At 50.9% G+C, this 20,500-nt stretch overlaps 1 protein-coding gene across 2 annotated transcripts; it reads left to right on the top strand.

The window, feature by feature from the left end:
* The first annotated feature begins 1,814 nt into the window (after nucleotides 1–1,814).
* Nucleotides 1,815–19,993, top strand: SYNGR1 (synaptogyrin 1). Of its 2 annotated transcripts, none has more exons than XM_053977285.1 (4): nucleotides 1,815–1,996; nucleotides 12,588–12,825; nucleotides 13,685–13,830; nucleotides 16,395–19,993. In XM_053977285.1, the coding sequence occupies exons 1-4, from the start codon at nucleotides 1,898–1,900 to the stop codon at nucleotides 16,611–16,613; spliced, it is 702 nt and encodes a 233-aa protein (XP_053833260.1). In that variant the 5' UTR covers nucleotides 1,815–1,897; the 3' UTR covers nucleotides 16,614–19,993. The 2 variants fall into 2 exon arrangements, with proteins under 2 accessions (XP_053833260.1, XP_053833261.1); XM_053977286.1 differs by having other exon boundaries at nucleotides 15,165–16,486.
* The last annotated feature ends 507 nt before the right edge of the window (nucleotides 19,994–20,500 follow it).

The following is a 20,500-nucleotide window of genomic DNA, read 5'->3' as shown; positions in this document are numbered from 1 at the left end:
CACCCAGAGTTTGCCCTCAGGATCTCCTGCGCCTGACAAATAAGGATGTGTTTGACACAACACCGTGAGGAGATTCCTGCAGCCAAAATGAAGTGGAGAGCTAAGGATCCAGCTGTGCTGGCACTGCAGCTCATCTTCCTAAAACAGCACAAAACATCCCTGGAAAGATCCAAAGTCAGCTTGGACAGGGCCCTGAGCAGGCTGATCTAGCTGAAGATGGCCCTGCTCATTGCAGGGAGGTTTGGACTAGATAACCTTTAATGTCCCTTCCAGCCCAAACCATTCTAGGATTCTGTGGCTGGATGTGGTGGAGGAATGTCCATCTTCTACCACCAACCCGCCCCTCAAAAGGAGCCCCACAAAAGGTGAGGAATGGCTGCTCGTTTTTTGGAACTCCCAATGGGAGCCCATGGGCTGGCTGTAAATGTTCTTCCATCTCCCTCGTACATTCACCTTTAGCTCTTGTACATTTTTGGCTTCCACTGCTGAGCTTAGGGAGCCATGTCACAACCCAAGGGCTTGCTTTCCATTTCAGATTATCAGGGGCTCTGCAGCAGCCAGCAGACCACTGGTATGCAGCTACTCTGCCCAACAGGCATGGGCCAAGGAGCTGGAATTGCCCCTAAGGCTGGAAGGCTTCTCCCCACACATCCCTTCCTGGCTGTGCCAGTGGCCATGGTGGTAATGTGGGCAATGGAAAAGCCCGAGTTACTCTCAAGGCTGCAGCCTCTGGAGTGCCAGGTGTGTATCTTGCAGCCTCTGCCTCCTAGAGTCAGGGGGTCTCCCCAAAATCAGGACTCCCCATGTTCACAGAGGGCCTTTCCCACCCTCTCCCAGGACACAGTGTGGGTAGGGTGGTGGGTGTTGGAAATGAGAGCCCCAGGCTTTGGTGCAGAGTGATCCTGAGGCTCACTGAGCATCTTTGTCCAGGGCAGGCATCTGGTGAGGGATAATGAGTTGTGCCCATGGGCCCAGCCTTACCCCTCTGTGGGGCAGCATCCCAGAATGACAGAGTTGCTAGGGTTGGAAGTGACCTCTGGAGATCACCTAGTCCTTTGCCAGGGACACCTAGAGCGGGTGACATGGGAAGGCACCCAGGTGTCTCCAGAGAGGGAGGTTCCATGACCTCCCTGGGCAGCCTGTTTCTGTGCCTCTGCCACCTTGAACGTAAAGAAGTTCTTCCTACGTTGAAGTGAAATTTCTCGTGTTTTAGCTTAGTGGTGCTCTGCTGGGCACCACTGAAAAGTGTCTGGCACATCCACCCACCTTTGAGATATTTATATGCATTAATGAGATCCCTCTCAGTCTTCTGTTCTCCAGACTAAACAGGCCCAGCTCCTGCAATCTCTCCGCCTAAGAGACGCTCCAGACTCCAAATTATCTTTGTGGCCTCTGTGGGACCCTCTCCGGCGGCTCTTTGTCTCCTACTTGGGAGTCCAGGACCGGACACAGCCTCACTAGGGCCGAGCAGAGGGTGTGGGCGGGCGGGGGTCTGGCCCTGCTGGGCCCCACAGAACCCAGGAGTGGCATCGCCCCCATCCCGCCCCCGGGGGTCTGCGGTGGCCTGCCTTAGTGCCGGGAGGTGTTCCCAGCCCCGCAGTGCCCGCACCCCGGGCACCCCCCGCACTCTCCAGCCCCACGGCCCCGCGTCTGTCCCCGCCGTGTGCCGCGGGCGGCAGCGGCGGCGGCGGCGGCGGCGGCGGCGGGGCGGGGGGAAGGGGTGGCTGCGCGCTCCCGGCGCGGCGCGTCCCCGTGGGCGGGCGCGCGCGGCTCGTCGCCGCCGGGCTGCCAGGCACGGCTCGGCTCGGCGCGGCTCGGCGCAGCCCGGCTCGGCTCGGCGCAGCCCGGCACCGCCCGCCGAGCCCCCCGCCTGCCTCCCGCCCACCCCCGCGCCGCCATGGACGGGGGCGCCTTCGGAGCGGGGAAAGCCGGCGGCGCCTTCGACCCGCAGGCCTTCATTCGGCAGCCGCAGACCATCCTGCGGTTCGTCTCCTGGGTAAGGCCCCGCTGCCCCCGCGGGCAGCACCGACACCGGCACCGGCACCGGGGCGGGGGGCGGCCCGCCGGGCTGCGGGGGGCGCGGGGCTCCCTCCCGGGCGGGCGGCTGCCACCGGCCCCGACCCTGACCTTCCTGCACACCTGCATACACACACACACACACACACACACACTCACACTCACACACACACGTAAAATCATAACGCTGTGCGTTATATACCATTATATGTTATTATATGTTACCATCATATGCTGCTATGTATTACATATTTATTATTACCTGGTTTATATATGCATGTGTATGCGCATGTATCCACATATATATATAATATGCATGTGTCCATCAATATGTCTGCACACAGCCTGAATCTGTACACAGAAATATGTATGTGTATGCTTCCATAGCATTTATGGCTATGTCTCTGTTATATATATGTTTGGATGTAGGGATCTGTCTCTGGGTTTATATATCTCTCTATGTAGAAACCTCCAGGTATATCCGTATGTATACATGCACATAGATGTACAGCTGTATGCACATATATCTGTGTGTGAGTGCAGGCCCATGTAGGGTGAGAGCAGACTGGCTTGGGGTTTCTTGTGTATGGAGGGAAAGGGTGAGTCAGGTTGGACCATGACCCTGTCTCTGTCTCTGGTGGTTTCCAGGGTGGGATGTCTTCTCACTCTTCCATGCCTGTGTGTTTATGGTGGATGCAGGGAGACAGCAGGATGTGGGGTGACAGGGGAAACCCGGGAGGGGGGATGCTGCAGTCCTGGAATTGCTTCCCTGTGGGTCAGAAGGTGCTGGGCTCAGGCCGTGCTGGGGTGAGTTGAAGGGGCTGTGGGGGCTGGATGTTGCTCTGCGTTTTACCCTTATCCTCTCAGCCCCCCAGCCTGCTTTCCCTGTAAGGTTTTCCTCTTAGTAATTCGGGGGGCAGGGGGAAAGAGGAGCCTAGCGGGGGTGTCATGGGAAGGTTTCTCCCTCTTCCCGTGACGCTGATCCATGGCTGCCCATGGGGCTGGCGCGTTTGTTCAAGAAGGTCATTGGGATTAAGGGAGCGAGAGCTGCAGCAGCGAGCTGGCGGGGGAGAGATTGAGGTCTGAGCCGGCAGCAGAGAAGGGAGGGCAGGGAGAGAGCGCAGGGGAGGCACATGCGCATGGGAGCTGGGAGGCAAAGCGGCAGACTGGCTTTGGGAAAATAAAATAAAAGCAATGCCAGGTGGGATCAAGGAGGAAAAGGGAAGGTGGCCTGGCTTGCTGGTGGTGGTGGAGAGGCAGCCCTTGCCTTCCCAACGGGGTGGGTGTGTGATATCCCCTCCGGGTGACTCAGAGGGTGGTTGGAAAGCCAAAGGACAGCTGAGGACTTGATTAATGCGGGCATTCTGTCTGTCTGTCCATCTGCCTGAGCTTGTTTACAGTACAGCACATCATGCTGGGAGCGGGTTGGCTGTGCCGGGGTTGCTGCTGGGTCCCAGGCAAGGGAGTACGCGTGCCCCCCGCCCCTGGGAGGCTGGAGTGGAGCCAGCCTGTGTGCCCAGGGATGATGGACGTGATGTGACCTACAAAGGCTCTCCCGTTGCTAATCTCTGTGGCAGAATTTTATCTTTCTCTATCTGCCTCTCAGTCTGGTGGGTTTTTTTCCCCTTCATCCAAGCACTGCAGGATTTTGGCTTCCCAGAGGCGCCAGGTGAGGAAGAGAGAATAAGAAATACATTTGTTTTTTAATTAGGCACCTAATCTGCTTCAGAGTATTTCAGATACTGTTGGCTTGATTGCTGAGCTCATTTCTGTGTCCTGCAAGGTCTCCCCTGGCAAGAAGCACTTTCTACAGAGCAGCATCTCCTTGGGACCCCATGCTATTTCTCCCTGCCCGTCTGACCTTGACAGAGGACAGGATGGGATTTACCTCAGGCACTTCACTTGGCCCTGGAAATAAAAGTTCTTTTGCAGAAGCTGGAGATACTTCAGGTCAGCAGTTCAGCAAGGGAGGGTGGCATGGCCATCAAGGTGCAAGGCTATGCCTTCCTTCTCCTTCTTTTCCACTGTCTTGGTCTTGTGTGTCCTCCTGAGCATCTCTCCTTTAACAAAGCAGGGGAACCAAAAGCTCATCCCAAATACTTGTAGTTTTGGTCTTTTCTTTAAACTTGAGACCAAGAGGGATCCCCTGTGGCAGTGAAATCCTCTCTCAAGATGTCACAAGCATCAGACCCTTTATGGCCCCTTCCATAAATTGGATGAGCTTTTCTGAAAAAAGACTAGTTTGTTGTTTTCTTCCCTTCTCACTTCCTCTGAGAGAGGGTTCCATGGGTCCAATGGTTAGAGGCTTTCCATTGTAAATCTGTTTGGTATCCGTTTACTTTTGTGATCTTTTGCCCTTCAGTTTAAATGGTGCTTTTCCATCCCTGGTGTTTTCCCCTATGTATTTATAAACTGTGATTGCATCCATACTTAGACTTTCTCATGCCAGGCTCTATGAGCCAAACTCTTCTGGTGGCCAAGGGCTCTCCCTCCTTGTGGTCTCTCTGAGAATCCTTCCTTTCACATGCTTTTGCACACACTGAAAGTGTTTTGCCTGTCATCTCCTGAGATCTCATTTGCTTTTATCCTACTCATGGCATGAATGGTCCATTATCTCTCCAGGGCAAGCTGGAGGCTCTTTTTGGCCTGTTTCACGTGATGAGCTTTCACTGAGCAGAAATTCTCATGATCGCTTCCTTAGGCAGTGACCTTGTGCTTGGGTCATGCTGCCTGTTAGCAGACTTCATGATGGCACAGAGGTGCATATGACTTTTTACCAAGAGGCACCAAAACTGGCTCCTGCCCAGGGAGTTTGCAGCCCAATTGAGGCAGCAGCAAATCTCCAGGGAGAACTGCAGGATCAAGAACAGATGGGATGACCAAAGATTATTTATGTTGCTCTTTGCTGAAGAGGACATAGGTTAAGTTTGGCAAGGAGAATGCTAAACCGTGGAAAGAGTTTAGCAATTCTGGAACATCTGTCCACCACAACAGTGTTGTGAGGCAGCTCAAGTTTCGTGGGTGCTTTGGAGGTCAGCAGGCACAGCAGAGTGAGTGTCTCTCTACAGAAAGGTTGTCTGGTTGCCTGGTGTTGTGTGCTGGTGATCAGTGATGGCTCTGTGGGGTTCTCATCTCAGGTTTGGATGTTTAGGTCACCCAGAAGCTGGAGCTATTGCTGTTACAGCTGAAGCAAATGTCATTGGGTGACCCACACTGAGCTAGGGCTGCATAGCTCCAGGATTGTTCTTGAAATAAAGCAGGCAAGTGTGAGCACATCCCTACATATTGCCACTGTGCTCTGACCCACAGGGCAGTGCAGCAGTGCTCTCCACAGCTGGTGCAGGGGAGCTGGGTGGCTCCTCTGCAACCCACAGGCGTTGGACATAGTGCTGGCGCCATAAATAAGTAAAATGCTAATTGAAACAGGTTGTTCCAGGTGCTCCTGTCTGCTTGGAAACCTGCTTGCTGGAGAAACTGAAGTGCTGCTTGATGTAAAAGCCTAACAAGGCAAAAGTAACTCAGTTTTTGGAAGCAGGCCCAGTTTGCTTTGATGTGGGCTTGAGTAAGAGTATTTCTAACCAGAGCTGCACAGACAAAGCAGCCCGTTAAAACTTGTCACATAGGTTGAGGTGCTGAGTCCCACTCTGACACCAAGGACGCTGCCTCTCCGAAGGGAGGTTCAGTGAGGAGAGGCACTCAGTCTCCTTTTCTATCACTTGCTGCTATTACCACCATGTCCTCTGGCTGATAGGTGCATCCAGAACATTTGAACTGGTACAGGAAAGGCTGTCCCCTAGCACATCCCAAGTGGCTCCAGCTGAGCAGACAAGGCAGGTAAAGGACAGGAACCACATTCCTGGCTTCCCCATGAGAGGCTGGCACCTGAAAGCTGGAGGATGGGAGCTAGCCACAGCATGGCAGAGAGCCCCATCTCCTGCCTTGCCAGCAGGTCCCTGGCTTGCCACACTCATGCTTGGCTTACAGCACCACTTGTCTCTTCCTAAGGACACGTAGTAGGGGCTTGCAATGGAAGTTAAACTGAGTCTTAAAGCCTGGAGGCCTTGTTAGTCTAAAACCAGCTGCAACTGTGTTCCCACCTTCTTTCTGTCCACAGTTAATTTAGCTGAGACCTTGCCCATGTTCCTGACCCATAGCTCATGCTTTCTGCCTCTGCTCCTCCACTCCATTTTTGCAGCAGCCCCCATGCTCACTGGCTGCTTCCTTGTGAGGTAAATTGGTGCAGATGAAAGGAGCATGGCGGTTCAAAGCACGTGCTCTCAGTCAAGCCCTAGGGACAGTTCTTCATGGGATGCCCTTGCCTAGGTCAGCTTCAAAAGGATTTTTGGGGTTTTGCTGTCATTAAGATTGGGTGAAAGGCTGTGTCACAAGATGAACAACAGATACACACAGTTGCTCAGTGATTCAGGTTGGATACAGCAGGTTGTGTTGCTTCCAGCACAGCAGTTCCAGGAAGGATCTGAAGCAGAAGCAAATCTCTCATTACTGATATTTCCAGATAAAAATCTAAGTAGCAATAGGGACCAAAGTCAGAAACATGGGCAAAAAATAAGACAACCATACAACCATATGTAATCTGCTGTTTCAAAGCACGAGAGGCATACAGGGGAGAAGCAGAGGAGCTGCATGGTGATGGGACATGGCTAATGCAAATATTTGTGTGAAACAAGGCAGCAGAGAAGACCTGGGTGGTTGCAAGAGGAGCAGGCACTGCAGGTGGCACGGCGTGCAGTTCTCTGCCTATGCTGGCACAGCCAAGCCAAGGAGGGAGAGATGTGTTGCTAGAAAGAAAACTGAGCTTTTTGTCTGGGAAAAAGATGCATCTTTTGGGCAGCCACTTCACTGACCAGTGGCACAGCAATGTAGGGACCATCTAGAAAGCACAGAAGAATCTGGATACCGTCATGGACATGTGACTGTGAAGGGCTGTCACCAGCAGCTGTGGGACAGAAGATGCTTTTTAACCATGGGAAGTGCATGAGACCTGAGCACAGGTCTGGTGGGAGGCAGAAGGGTTAATGGCCAGGCAGTCAGCTGCCAAACCACGTGTGAAAAAAAAGTCAGGAAAGTGTGTCCCAGATCCCATGGCAGGAATTAGGGATGTGGAGCCTTTCTCCCTTGAGTCACCTGCTCCGGCTGAGCCCTGGCTGGGGAGCTGGTGCCACTTGGCTGATGGCCAGGGAGGGTGAGCTGGGAGGGAAGTGCTGGCAGGGGAATGCTTTTCCCCTGCCCCATGTTCAGGGAAATGGGGTCCAGGGAGGCTGGCCTCCTCCAGCACCTGCACAAGGCTCAGACTGTCGAGACTGTGGGCAGGAGTTTGCTGCCTGTCTGGTGCTGGCTGGGGGGAATAAATAGAGGCCGCCTGTTTCCAAGCTGCCAGTCCCATGCATCTCAAAAGCTGCATGTGTTTTCTTCAAAATTAACTAAATACAAGTATATTTAATGACAATAATAATAATAATTATATTCCATGTCTGTGCAGGGCACTCCAAAGCTTTCCAGAGACTCCATTTGCAAGTGGCTGAATGAAAATGAAAGCCAGATCATCTCTGCCAGTTTATCATTTGCACCATCTCCTGCTCTTGCTTTCTTTTAAACAGATTTATTCCTGGTCATTACCAGATCAAACTCAGAAGAGGTTATGGTTCATTCTGCCAGAGGGGTATTTGATTTAAAGTCCCACGAGGAATATTATGTCATCAAACTATTTCCTCTCAATAACAATAAAAAACAGGGTATGTGAGAGGGAGAGGCAGCACGCAGTGCGACAGAGGCTGTGACTGGAGGGCATTGCAGCAAGCCCAAGCAGGCAGCTCAGCAGAAACCCTCTTCAGCCTCATCCCCACCACAGCCATCATGGGGATCTTGGGGATGAAGTCAGGAAGGCAGCACGACAAAGTCCTGGGATGAGGTACAGGAAAATCCTAGTGCACTGCCAGAGGCTGGCCGTGCTTTGCATCCATCACATGATGCTCAGGAGCATCTGATGCATGGCTGGGGATGGGCAGCATGGTAGAAAGCACCTCACATGATGCTCAGGAGGTTTTGCCTGACTTTCTGCAGGGTTGAGCCTACAGTGGGGAGGGACTGGAGAGCCTCTCTTCTCATCTTTCACCTTTGCCTTTGGCAAAATCAGATCACCTAATTTATCAAGGGGGAAAAAAGAAAGGTGTTTTATGAGAAGATGCAGAATTTTGCCTGGTTTGCACTTTTCTGACTGTAATGAGCCTTTATGTGCTTGTAATGGCCAGCATGAGCCCCTTGAGAAATGAGGAGAGGAAAACTCTCAGCTTCTCTGTCTCCTCCCCACAGTGCTAAGCATTAAGTTCATTTTGCTGTGTCTCTTGGCACATTGCTCTGCCTGTGTCAGCTTTGCAATGCACCGGGCTCTGGCTGCACTTGGTGTCCTCAAAACTCTTGGATGAAAACAGGAATCGAGGAAATGATTGCAACAACCTATGTGGACGTGGTGGGTAAGGAGCAGTGAAGTGGAGCAAAGCCCGGTCCCAGTAGCAGGGCTGAGTTGGTCAGATCTTTTCCAAGTGATCTTTTCTGTCCCTTTTTTGAGTGTAGCCAAATATATTACTGCTTATTAAGTGAGTACCTCCAGACAGGCCGCACACCTGCCCAATTAATGTTGCTCTTGGAGGCTTAAAGAAACCCTCTCAACCTAAAAATCTAGTTAGTTAACTGACTTAAGCAGCCTTGCTGAAGAAATGAGGCAGCTTAAGTGTACAGAGCTGGGGATGGTTGGCTGGTTTTCATTACCAAGCACAAGAAAGTGGCCGGTGATCTCCCTCTGCTGAGTGGAAGGATAGGCTGCATTTGGGAGCCTCGGGAGGCCTCCTGTTAGCCTGCAGACAAGCCACTTGCCTGTATCTCACTGCTCAGTCAGGAGAAGACTTCTGCCATCTTCTCCTTGCCTTCTCTTTGCAGTTGGATGTGTATTTTGGGCCACTTTATCAGTGGCCGTAGGCAAGGCTTTGTGCAGCAAGTGCCAAATGGGGGCAGAAGACACAAGCAGCAGTAACACAGAGCAGTAAGAGGCTTGTGCCAGTGCTGGCTGGTATTTCCTTACAAGTGCTGCAGATGTGATGGGAACAGGAACGTAAACACTTCATCCTTGAAAACTTGGTGCTTTGTTTGTTATCTAAGCAGTCATTCATTCTGCATCTGCTGCTTGGATCATCTTGCAGGGCATGGATTGTGAAATCAAGGAAATAAAATATATTTGCTCTTTCTAAGATGACTTGCCATATCAGTGAGCTTCCACCCAGCTGCTCCCTTACCAACAAGGAATAGCTGCCATGGATGAAGTGTGCAACTGTTTCTTCTAAAGGCTGCAAGATCTAAGCTCGTAACTATGATTTTTTTGTAGAAAATTGTTTGTCACAACAGTTTCCAGGTACAGACATGATGGGAATGAAAGAGGTGATGTTGCCTGTCAGCAGCAGCAGCAGCAGCAGCAGCAGTTGGCTCTTTTGCTGTCCATCTCTGCCTGGAATCTCTGGTTTGAGCCTGCCCATTCTTGCCCAGTCAATGTAACCCGGCCCAGCTCAAGGCTTCTGTACACAGTGGATCCTCACAGTGTTTTGCTGTGCCATCGGGATGGTGACAGGCTGGCAAAGGGAGCATACCCTCTCTTTGCCCTCTCTACAATGCCAGGGGGTGGAGCATGGATCAGAGCTGATGTCAGTGGTGAGGAAAACACAGAGAGAAGGAGACATCTTGTGAGCTTGTGTGCTTTGGTCCATAGAAAGCTTTCCTAAGGAGAAAGAGTACTTAGGGATGGCTTTTTCAGGACAGAGAAGAAAAGCATCCACAGTGTCTTATTCTGCTCACAAGTGAGAATAGGCGTAGTGGAATGTCCCCAGAGAACTCCTAAGATCATCTGAAATCAAATGCTTGCCTGTAAATACCTTGGGCACCTCCAGGCTGTGAGACAGGTTTCTCTTCATAGGAGAGAAGTCTGGCATCTTGCCTGCAGGTGGAGAAAGGAAGTTAGGAATGCCACCTCTGCTTGAAAATTAGGGAGAGGGAGATGTTCCTCTAGTCTTGTGACTCTGAGCTGTGCCTTTATGATGTGGCAGCATAAAAAGGTATGAAAGAGCAAATGCAAAAAGAAATTATTCTGTCCAGCCCAGCAGCAAACCCAAAGGTAGGAGCAGAGAGGAGATGTGTATCAGGATGTATCTCCACAGATGTGTCTCTGGGGAGAAACCATTAAAAAGTTCATTCATCCAAAATGAGTAAGCAGAGACTCACAATACAGTTCATTGCAGGGGTTTGTCTGACAGCGGGGAACAACATTTTACTACTTTTGAGTCCTAAACCAAAACTGAATGCCAGACTATGCTACTTTAGAGGCTGTTCCTCATCTTCCAAAGAGAAGATAAGCCTTATGTCTAATGCTGCAGAAAACAGGGCACCTGCTTTGTAAGCTCAATATATGGAGGTTGGTACTTCAGGTGTCAGCATCAGTGCTGGTCACAGCCTCACACTGGGATGTCACTTCAGGAGTCTGTCAGCTCTCCCTTGGGTCAGAGGAGCAGGATGTTATTGCCAATGACCCTAAGCAGATCTGCCAGCCCAGCCTGTTGTGAAGGTGTGTGAGACATCCCACTGAAAGAGCCTGGCTGTAATTGTCTGCAATTTAGCTGCTTTCCAAACCATTCAGGCTGAAATTTTGAGGACTAAATCTTTGCTTCTAACAGAAGAGATTCTTATTTAATTTTCACGGGCAATTTCTGCAAAATATGATCAATCTCAATTTGCAAGAAGAAGGAGGAGTAGGAGGAGGACAAATCGGTTATTCTACTTTAAACTTAAAAAGCTCTTATGATTTTCAGAGAACCCATATAGCTCCTACGCTTAGGAACACCAGCTTCCAGCTTTTTTTAGTTTGCTCTAGTGTGATACACTCAATTTCAACAACCCAAGTGTGACCCAATTATGAGACTTGAGGTGAAAAAATAATATTGGTGTCAGTGGATATTTGTTAGAGTTTGGCAGGTGAAATGTGGTTGATGTTGAGTATCAGCCCAAGGTCTGTTGGGGGGCTCTGAGTAAGGCTTTTCCTCTGGATCTTGATGCCACAGGCCAAGCAGCAGAGGTCTGTGCTTTGGATCTCAGGTGTCCAACCTCACTGGTAAGAGGTGGTGTATTGGGCTGGCATTAATCAACCATTTCCCTTACATTCAACAAAGCTGCTTCTCTGCTTTCTGGGTTGTCTTCTGGTGCTTGGTTGGGTTAAGTGGAACTGGGGTCCTGATCAGGCAAACACTCAGACCTAACTCCCCTTCCTACAGGAGACTTGGCCTCCTCATCTTCTGGTGTGCTACTTCTTGGGGATGGGAGGGTGGTTTCAAAGGTGCCAAGTCTTGTTGTGCAGACATCTCCCAGGCTGGCAGAGTACCCTGGTGATGTTCTAGTGCACTTCATATGTAATTTCATCCCATGCTTGAGGTCCCATTCCCACTTCCCTGAGGCTCTTCTTGCAGGCAGCATCCAGTCAGCTGTTCCTAGTAAGGGTCTCCAGATGACCTGCAAGGAAAAATCTGTACATGCTGCCTTAAGATTCCTCTCTTTCTTCTGTAGGGAAGGAGAAGCTGTTTATTTGAGATGAAAGGTGCAGGACTGGGGCTGCTGTAAATAGCTCTCTGCTTTGGTGAACCTGCTGTGTCAAAGAGGGACAGCCTTGTGGCAGGCAGCGAAGGCTAAGCCCATGAGCAAAGATTAGACCAGCAACTGCGGATTAGAGCATTTCTACCTGGACTCATCCTTAATTCTGCCTGATTTAAAATAACATGCAATGGCAGTGGTGGTTACAGGTAGGGAGGACTCAAAATGGCCTTGACAAGTGGACCTGGAGTAGGGATGTTTGGCCCCTGAAATCTGTGGGGAAGGTTGGAGGGTGTTGGCATATGGGTGGGTGGACAGAAGGATAGGTGATGTCATGGAGTGGGCTGATGGAAAACTGGTGGAGAGAGGTATGTGGTGTGGGGAAATAGGGAGAATGGAAGCCCAGCAGAATGGAGCTGCAGAGCAAGCAGGGCTGTGGATTGTGGGAGGGTGGATGGGGAAAAGAGTGTAGTAGCTTGATAGATAAAATCAGTGAACAGATGAATGTTAAAAACAATTAATCTCTGGAAGAGAAAGGAGTGAGTGGGAGAGTAAGTGCAGACTAAGAGGATTTCCACTACTTGAAGCCATTGTATGCAGGCACCCGCACCAAAACCATATCCCAGTTCACACTCCGTGTCACCTCCCTGTGTGTCTGTGGGAATCCACCCTTACTCCAGACTGCAACTGCTTTGCATCGCTTTAGGTCAGATGGATAAAAAGGTTCAATCTAAAAATGTCCTATTATAAGTTAATCCTCAGAAATAAAATTAGACCATGTTCCTGTGGTTACAACCCAGGCAAGGCAGGAGCTCAGCAGAGCAGAAAGGTGCTGGTGAAGGGTGTCCGTCCCCTGCAGAGCTCTGCTCCTTTCTTCTGGTCCAGAGAGATGGGGCTTGCCCTGATGTGTCTCTGGCCTCCCTCCCCACCAGGTGTTCTCTATCGTGGTGTTCGGCTCCATTGTCAATGAAGGGTACGTGAACCGCGTGGATGAGGTAGAAGAGCACTGCATTTTCAACCGCAATCACAATGCCTGCAACTATGGCATTACCGTGGGTGTCCTCGCCTTCCTCAGCTGCCTTCTTTACCTGGCTCTGGATGCCTACTTCCCGCAGATCAGCAGCGTCAAGGACCGCAAGAAGGCAGTGCTCTCGGACATCGGCGTCTCGGGTGAGCCTCCTGCCCTTTGGCCCTACTGGCTTATTCCAGCCATTCAGGCAAACTGCTCAATGTCAGGCTCTCCCCGGAGTATGTCAAAGAGGCCAGGAATGGAGTGAGGGCAGGATCAGGTGAAGCACCTGGATTTGCTAAGGACTCTGTGCTTGCAAGTTCTTTCACAGTTAGCCCCTTGCCTAGCAATCCTATGTACAGCTGACAAGAGAAGGGGAAGGATTGTGTCCTGTTTTTCTGTTGATTTGGAATGCCCCTTTCCCTCACTGCCAGGTGTCTGCCTGTACTTGGCAGAGGGTGGGGTGGGACTTCCTACCTTCACCCCTTTCCTGGGGGCACAGCATGTTAGTGATCTTTCAGCACCTTTCCTTGATGTGAGTCCCTGAGCTGTTCTGTCCTGAGCACAAGCTGGTCTCTGTGTAACTGCAGACCAGCTGCTTCCCACTCTTTTGCAGCTCCCGTGGAGGGGAGCTCTTTGCTTGTCCTTGCAGGACAGGATTGCGAAGCAGTGGCTGTTTCATAGAGCCCAGGTGACTGCTCTAGTACTGGAAGCCCTTCAGGCTCCCTCCCAAGGCCAAATGCAAGTCCTATGATCAATCCAAACACAAGCAAATGAACTCTCCTGAGGTGCTCTCTGCAGACACCTCTTGGTCACCTTGACAATTTGCTGTCAGGGAGCCTGCCAGCTCACTTGGGCTCAGCCTGGCTGAGCAGTCAGTTTGGCCCAGTCTGCAACACAGCGGTGGGTCTCAGAGGGTTGAAATTTCCAGAGAAATGTAATATGTATATGTTGTGCTCACACATATCTTCTTGTTGTCTTTGTCCTTCCCTTTGGCATGCCGGTGGTGGTCCATCCCAGCCTTTTGGGCATTCCTCTGGTTCGTTGGCTTCTGCTTTCTGACCAACCAGTGGCAAGCTTCGAAACCAGAGGACAACCCACTGAATGAGGGAGGGGATGCAGCCCGAGCAGCCATCACGTTCTCGTTCTTCTCCATCTTTACCTGGGTGAGTACAGTAGCCATGATGTTGGATAAAATGTCCTCTGTACTGTATTATCTTGTGGGGAATGAAAGGAGACTGAGTAAGAGTGGGGCCCCTGGGATTGCAGTTCACATGGCTTCCGAGAAGGAAAGCAGGAGAGGAGGTGGTTGGGAAGTAAACTTGGGAAACAGGGACTCAAAAACTTACATGGAAGATTTTAGAGCACTAATAAGCATAATGGTTAAGAGAGTCCCATATCCCAGTAAGAAGTGTTCTCAAGAGACCTTTAATATGACCTTGGACAAGCCAGCTCCCCAGCCCTCATTGTCATAGAATCATACAATAACTTGGGTTGGAAGGGACTTTTAAAGGCCATCTAGTCCAACCTCCCTGCAAAGAGCAGGGACATGTTCAACTAGATCAGGTGGCTCAGAGCCCAGTTCAATCTGCCTTTGAATGTTTGCAGGGATGGGGCATCCACCACCTCTCTGGACAACCTGTTACTGTTTTCTCTGTGAGTCAGAGGACTTCAACAGCATTTTCACCTTACAGACACTAAACAGAGAAGGGAGCTCTGCAGGCCAGGGGTTGCACCCATCTCCCTCCCACCTTTGCTCCCATCATGCAAGATGTCATGATTGTTCTTCTGGATTCTGCACCCACCACTGGAGTGCTACCTCACAGGGTCACCTTTTAGGAAGGTGATAGTGCTGTCTTAAGGCTACCCTTTCCCCAGCAGTTCTTTACTGCTAGTTTCCTGGAAAAACTGTTGAGTGAAATATAAATATCTCTGAAGACTTCCTCCTGCCTCTGAGAGCACCAAGCACGAGTGATTTTTTTTCTGAAGTGACAGGATAGTGCCAAGCAGGAAAGCATTTTAACCTTGTCTCCATGCATAAGCCCTTGTGGCTTTATCTTCTCTTCTTCCTACAAGCCCTGATGGTGGGCAAGGACCAGATAGGAAAGGTGCCATAAGACCATGGAGCTGTCAAAGAGGAAGAGGGGCTGCAAAGGGTTGTGCTGTCAGCACCCTCGGCACGGTGACACTGGGCAGGATTGAGGGACAGCAGTGTGTGTTCCCTTCATGAGCCGTGTCCTGCACTTGAGTGCTGCCAAAAGCCCCTTGCAAGCTCCATCAGAAAGTGAGATAAGGAGCAGGGTTTTTGCAAGGGGTCCCTCAGGACACTTTTGGAGGTGCCATCACCTGCAATGATCCTCTCCCATGCACAGGCTTGCAAGTGGCCAAAAAGGCATCCTCTTCCCGTGGTTCCTTGGGTTTTTTTTTTTATTTCAGTCAAACATTCTGGTTTGCTCTACATTACTGATTCTTCTTCCCACAACCCTCTCTCTCCTCACAGGGCTTCCTCGCATTTCTGGCTTTCCGGAGACTCAGAGACATTAATTTTCAGGAGGAATACAATACCCTGTTCCCTAACTCCCCATCCTTGCTGCCTTAGTGCCCCTTGCTGATGGGAGAATTTGGGGGAAGGGGTGGAGGGATGCAGCTGGAGGAGGTCACTGAGCAGAGCTGGTTCCAATGCCCTGACTATGAGTGTGTGGTCACTGCAGGGCATGGGATGGGAAGACATAGCCATTGAATTGGAGTGGGGTTGTCCATTGAATGGGGGATCTCCCTCTGGAGAGTTGGAACTGGCAATTTCTTCTCCTCTTCTGCTCCCTTCTCTCCCTCACCCGTACCCTAACTAATGCTATGTAACACCACTGTGCCTTTTTTGATGACTGCTCAGACCTAATACTTCAGACAGGAGATGCCTTCTGCCCCCACTATTTTATCTCTTCCATTTCTTCCCAGACCTCATTCCCCAAAAACCTCTCCCCCATCACTTGCTAGACTGCTCACCTCTCTCAGGGATGCTCTGGGACAATGAGCCATGCCTGCTGAACCCTGTGCCCAGGCTCCCACAGTCCACCAAAAGGTGTCTGAGGCAGGAGACAGCAGTTTGCTTGCTAACTGTCCCTTGGTCTGGGAAGCAGCTGCCTTGCTTCCTGCAGCTCCTTCCCAAGGTCTGTGCTACACTTTGCACATGTTGACTGGTGAAGGTGTTTCAGGGGTTGACCTCTACCTCAGTACTTGGTGTCAAATCCTGCTCTCCTTACTGGCTTTTACAAGTCAAATGGCCTCGTACACACAGCCCAGCAGCCGGGCCCTCTGGTGTTGCCGAGGCAGATTGCCTTCCCACAGCCAGGAGGGGCTGACTGGGCTAACCAGTGCCAACTGAGCCTCTGCCACCCGTGAGATGTTGGTGAAACCCCACTGGCAGACAGGAGGTGCCCTGAACATCCCAGAGAAAGCAGAGAGCCTTGGCAGGCTGCACACAGCCAGCTGGTCTTGCAGCCATCCCTGCCCAGTCCTCTTCTTTCCTTGTGGGCTTGTGCTTTCTGTGGGAGAGTGTGGACTTCCATGCTCATGGGGCGTTTCACCGGCGATCTGTCAGGTGGGCCTTGCACACTAATCCATAACCACTACTAACCCCACTTTTGTTTGTTTCTCTTTTTCGGTACGTTCCTCCTCTTTTTCCTCTTCCCTCTCTGCTTCCCATCTCTTCCCTTCACCTCCTCCCTTAAAGGTGGGCCAGGCATTCCTGGCGTATCAGCGTTTCCAGCTGGGTGCCGATTCGGCCCTCTTCTCCCAGGACTACATGGACCCAAGCCAGGACTCCGGCATGCCTTATGCTCCCTACACGAACGAGGAGGATGCTACAGATGCGGTGGGGACGTACCAGCAGCCCCCTCCAGCAGATGCTTTCGACACCGAGACACAGGGGTACCAAACGCAGAACTACTGAGCCACCAATGCCCCTTTCCCTTCCCCTTTCCCTTCTGCCCCCGTTCCCACTGCCGGCAGAAAGCCAAGGCACAAACAAGACACGTGCATAGTGGTACAAGAGGTGGCTCTCAGCTATGCTCCAGCCTTCTGGGTCATCTGTTTTTATTTATTGTTTTTAAAAAAGGCAAAAAAAAAAAAAAAGGTAAAAAGGTTTCCCCATCACCTATTCCTTCTCCTCTCCCACCAAGCTACCTGCCAGAACCAAATTTTTCCAAAATCTGCATTTTGACAGGAAGGTCCCTCCTTTCCTCCTCTCCCTCTGCCTTGTTACAGAGGGCAGAGTCTGTCTTGTGGATAGGAGAGGAGCTATGGCACTGGCAGGGCAGGGAAAAGGGTGTTGTAGGCAAAACAGAAGAAATGAGAGGGACCGAGGACCTTCCTAGAAGAGATGGTATTGCTCAAGGCTGGAGTAGATGTGGGAGCATCCAAATTGGTTTGGAGTACCTGGTGGCTCAGGGAGGAGAATGATGATGGAGTCAGCATTCAAGAGTGTGCGGAGGGGCCTGGAGGACAGAAGCATCCTCCATGTAAAGACAAGGGGGCTTTTCCCTGCCACATGCTAGTGAGGGAAGGGTGCTTTATTTTTAGAAGGTTTGGGAGAAGTGGTATTGGAGAGGAGGGGAGTACAAGAAGAAAAAATGGGAAGGGAAAAAGGAAGATTTGCAGGTACAATCAGAAATCACAGGTATGTCTGTAGGTTACAGCAAGAGACTGAGCAGAGCAAAGGGGTGGTGCCCTGAAATTCAGTCCTTCCTCAGCCCCCTTGGATTGAGGTGGACAGTGATTCCCCTCGCCTGTACGTCCTGCTAGTCACTGCTCTTCCCAGACCAGTGTTTGATGAGGCAGGAGGGGAGCCATGCCCAGTCTCTGGGCTCAGATACAGTACCTGTGGGAGGAAGGATGGAGGAGGTGGGCTTCTAGAGAGCCCTGAGAGCCTTCAACCCCAGCTGGGCTGGTTCGAGGGGGAGAGGGGAGCTTTGTCATTTCACCCAGAGCAGGAGAAAAAGAAAGACAGTTTTGCTCCTCAGGTCCTGCTGAACCTTCCTCTGTTCCTCTGTTCCTTTACATTAGTGCAAAGCCTTTTGCTGACACCATCTTTGTAGCACACAGGAATGGAGCAGGACCCCACTTAGGAAGAAATACTGCTGCTGGGATAGCCAGCACGTGTCTGGCTCTCACACAGGGGTGCAGCCAAGCAGGAGGGGTCCTGCCCTGTACAGCTGTGCTTTGCCTCCCACTCAGATAGGGAAAAGGTCTTGGTGTGCAGAGAATTGGTTGGGGCCAGACTGAGTTGTCTGAAACCTGGTCTTTCTGTACTTGCCATAGACCATACCTTAGTGCTCTTCTGCAGCATCTCAGATCCTGAGACTTTAAAGCCTCGCCTAGGTGGCAGCAGTGACTGTTAGATAGAGCTCTTATGGGTATCATTCCACACTCCTCATAATTTTGTTCCAAGTAAAGACAGAACTGTGGAAGCCCACTCTTTGTTCCAAGTTAGAAGTTGGGTCTGTGTGTGAAGACAGATTTCCAGATTTCCCCTAAATGGAAATAATTCAGCAACAGCCACCTAAACAATTCTCCTGGGCACAGACATCTCTCAGAACACAAGAAGCAGGTTTACCTTGCAGAAGTGAGGAGCTCCTTCCCCCACGCAGCTCCCCTGCTTGATGCAACACTGGTCCCAGTAGCAAAGATCAGGAGCAGATCCAAAATCTGTCATTGCACATCCAGCCTATTACTCATAGCCCCATTAGGAGTGGGGAGAATAGGATGCAGGTCTGACCTGTGGTTGTGTGAACATCTTATCTGGAGGACACCAAGGTTACCAGGCCTTCCCTCCTCCCAGTGCCCCACAAAGATAAGGAAGGGGTAGAAACTGTAGCGCAGCAGGGGGAAGTGGAGCACTGTTCTCCACTGTATATTCAGGCACTGTTTCTCCCTGTTCCTACCAGCACAACTTGTGCTGCTGGTGGCTGTCCCCATGGCTTCTCCTCCCCAGGCTTGCCTTGCCTTACTGGCGGTTACCCACTGGTGAGGACAGGAGCGGGGGATCAGGTAGCCCTAAGGACACAGCAGGAATGACTGGGCACAGGCACACATCCCTTGCTCTGTGCCTATAAGTGAATGCAATACTGTAAATAAAAGGGGTGCTTTTTGGAAGGAAGCCCCTTGAGCTTCATTTTCTGTGGGTTCAGCCTAATATTTAGGCTTGGGACGGGTTTACTTTATTGAGAGAGGTTTGTTGTGACTGGATGTGGGGGGGAGCACCCTCCTGTCTGTCTCCCACCAGGGGAGAAGAATGATTGAATGATGAGGTGGAGGAGGAGAGAAGTTAGTTGTACTCACCTAGATTCATCTGTGTCATCCTTCATGCTTTCCTTTGGGGTGTGGGAAGGGAACAGAGAGGAGGTGGAGGCTGTAAGTAACTATCCCTCAGCACAAAAATATGTTGTACCTTTTGGGAGGTGCCTCCTCTGTGAGTGACTAGGCACATAAGGAGAGGTACAGGCAGTGGGGGGGGGGGAAATCTACCTGGGGCTCTGTTTTGGGGTGTGGTGCAGGAGCATCTTGCATGCCCCTTCTCCCATCCGAGTTATGTAGGTGGCTAAACACCATTTGGGGCTGACTAATGAGCAAGCTTTTATTTATCCTCTTGGGCTTGCTTCCCTCATGTAACAAGCTGATGGGCTCAGGTGGGCTTGAGGCAGGAATGAGCCTCCCCCTCAGAGCCAGCACTTCAGTGGGACATAAGCCAAGTGACTTCATCTTGGGTTACGTCCCATCTCTCTGTTGTTCTCCTTGCTTTGTGTCATAAAAAAAGCATTGATGTGACACTACAACAGAAGATACTCGGACAACTTCTTGCTTTTGCTTATGGGAGAAGACATACTCTCCTTGGGTTCATGTGCTTTCAGCCTTTGCAGTGGAGGGTTGGTGGTGACAGACCTTGGAGTGGGACTCTGCTTGTTTGCGTGTAGCCCTTTAAAATGCAGAATGCAATTTCCAGTGGCACTTGGCTAGTTCTGTAGCTGATGAGACATACAGACCCACCCAAAGGGCTGGTTATCCTATCTGAGGTGCTTCTGATAACGTGCTGCCTATTTCTGGTGATCAGAGGTGAGACCTGAGCAGCTGACTGGAACATGTCCCTTTTACATTCTAACTGTGGGTGAGATCAGCCCCGGTCTAGAGATTAGGAGATCAGAGGGAAGGCTGTATAAGCAAAATGATAAGGCAGCTTTCTTTCCCCTCTGCCATTTGTTCTGATTACAGGGGATTACACATCCCTTGTTGGGAGCAATGGCCCCTTGAAGTCTTCTTATTTTACGAAGCCCCCAAGTAAGGGACTATTTTGTGGAAGCAGAGGCTGTGAAGGGTAAAGAGATGATGAAATGTTGCCCCAGTTCTGTCTGTGGATTCAGCCTCCTGATGTGTCCCCATCCCTGGATCACCTATATCCCCACAACCCTGTTCATCACCTCATCACACACCCTTCCTCTCTGCGTTATTTCTGGCAGTTCCCCCAGGGGAGGAGGTATCTTTGTCCCTGTACCCTTGCAAGCACTTGGGAGGACCCAGGAAGGCAGCATTGCAGGGTGATTCCCACAGGAGTCTCAGCTCCCATCCCCAGAGCAGGTACAAAGTAAGGAGCCCAGTGAGGCCGCCTCATGCAGCAAGTTCAAACCATCCATCCAGACAACTCCCTGTTGCCTGTGTGGCATTTGTAACACCACCTGGGCTGCCCTGCCCCTTCCCCTGCCACATTACTGCCTGTGTATAGTATATATATTATATATATATATTTAAAAAGATGTATAATATAAAGCTATACATATATACGTATAT

This window comes from Vidua macroura, chromosome 5 (assembly GCF_024509145.1).
Source record: "Vidua macroura isolate BioBank_ID:100142 chromosome 5, ASM2450914v1, whole genome shotgun sequence".
In the NCBI taxonomy this organism is placed as follows: Eukaryota; Metazoa; Chordata; class Aves; order Passeriformes; family Viduidae; genus Vidua; species Vidua macroura.
This window is presented reverse-complemented; position numbering and strand designations above follow the sequence as displayed.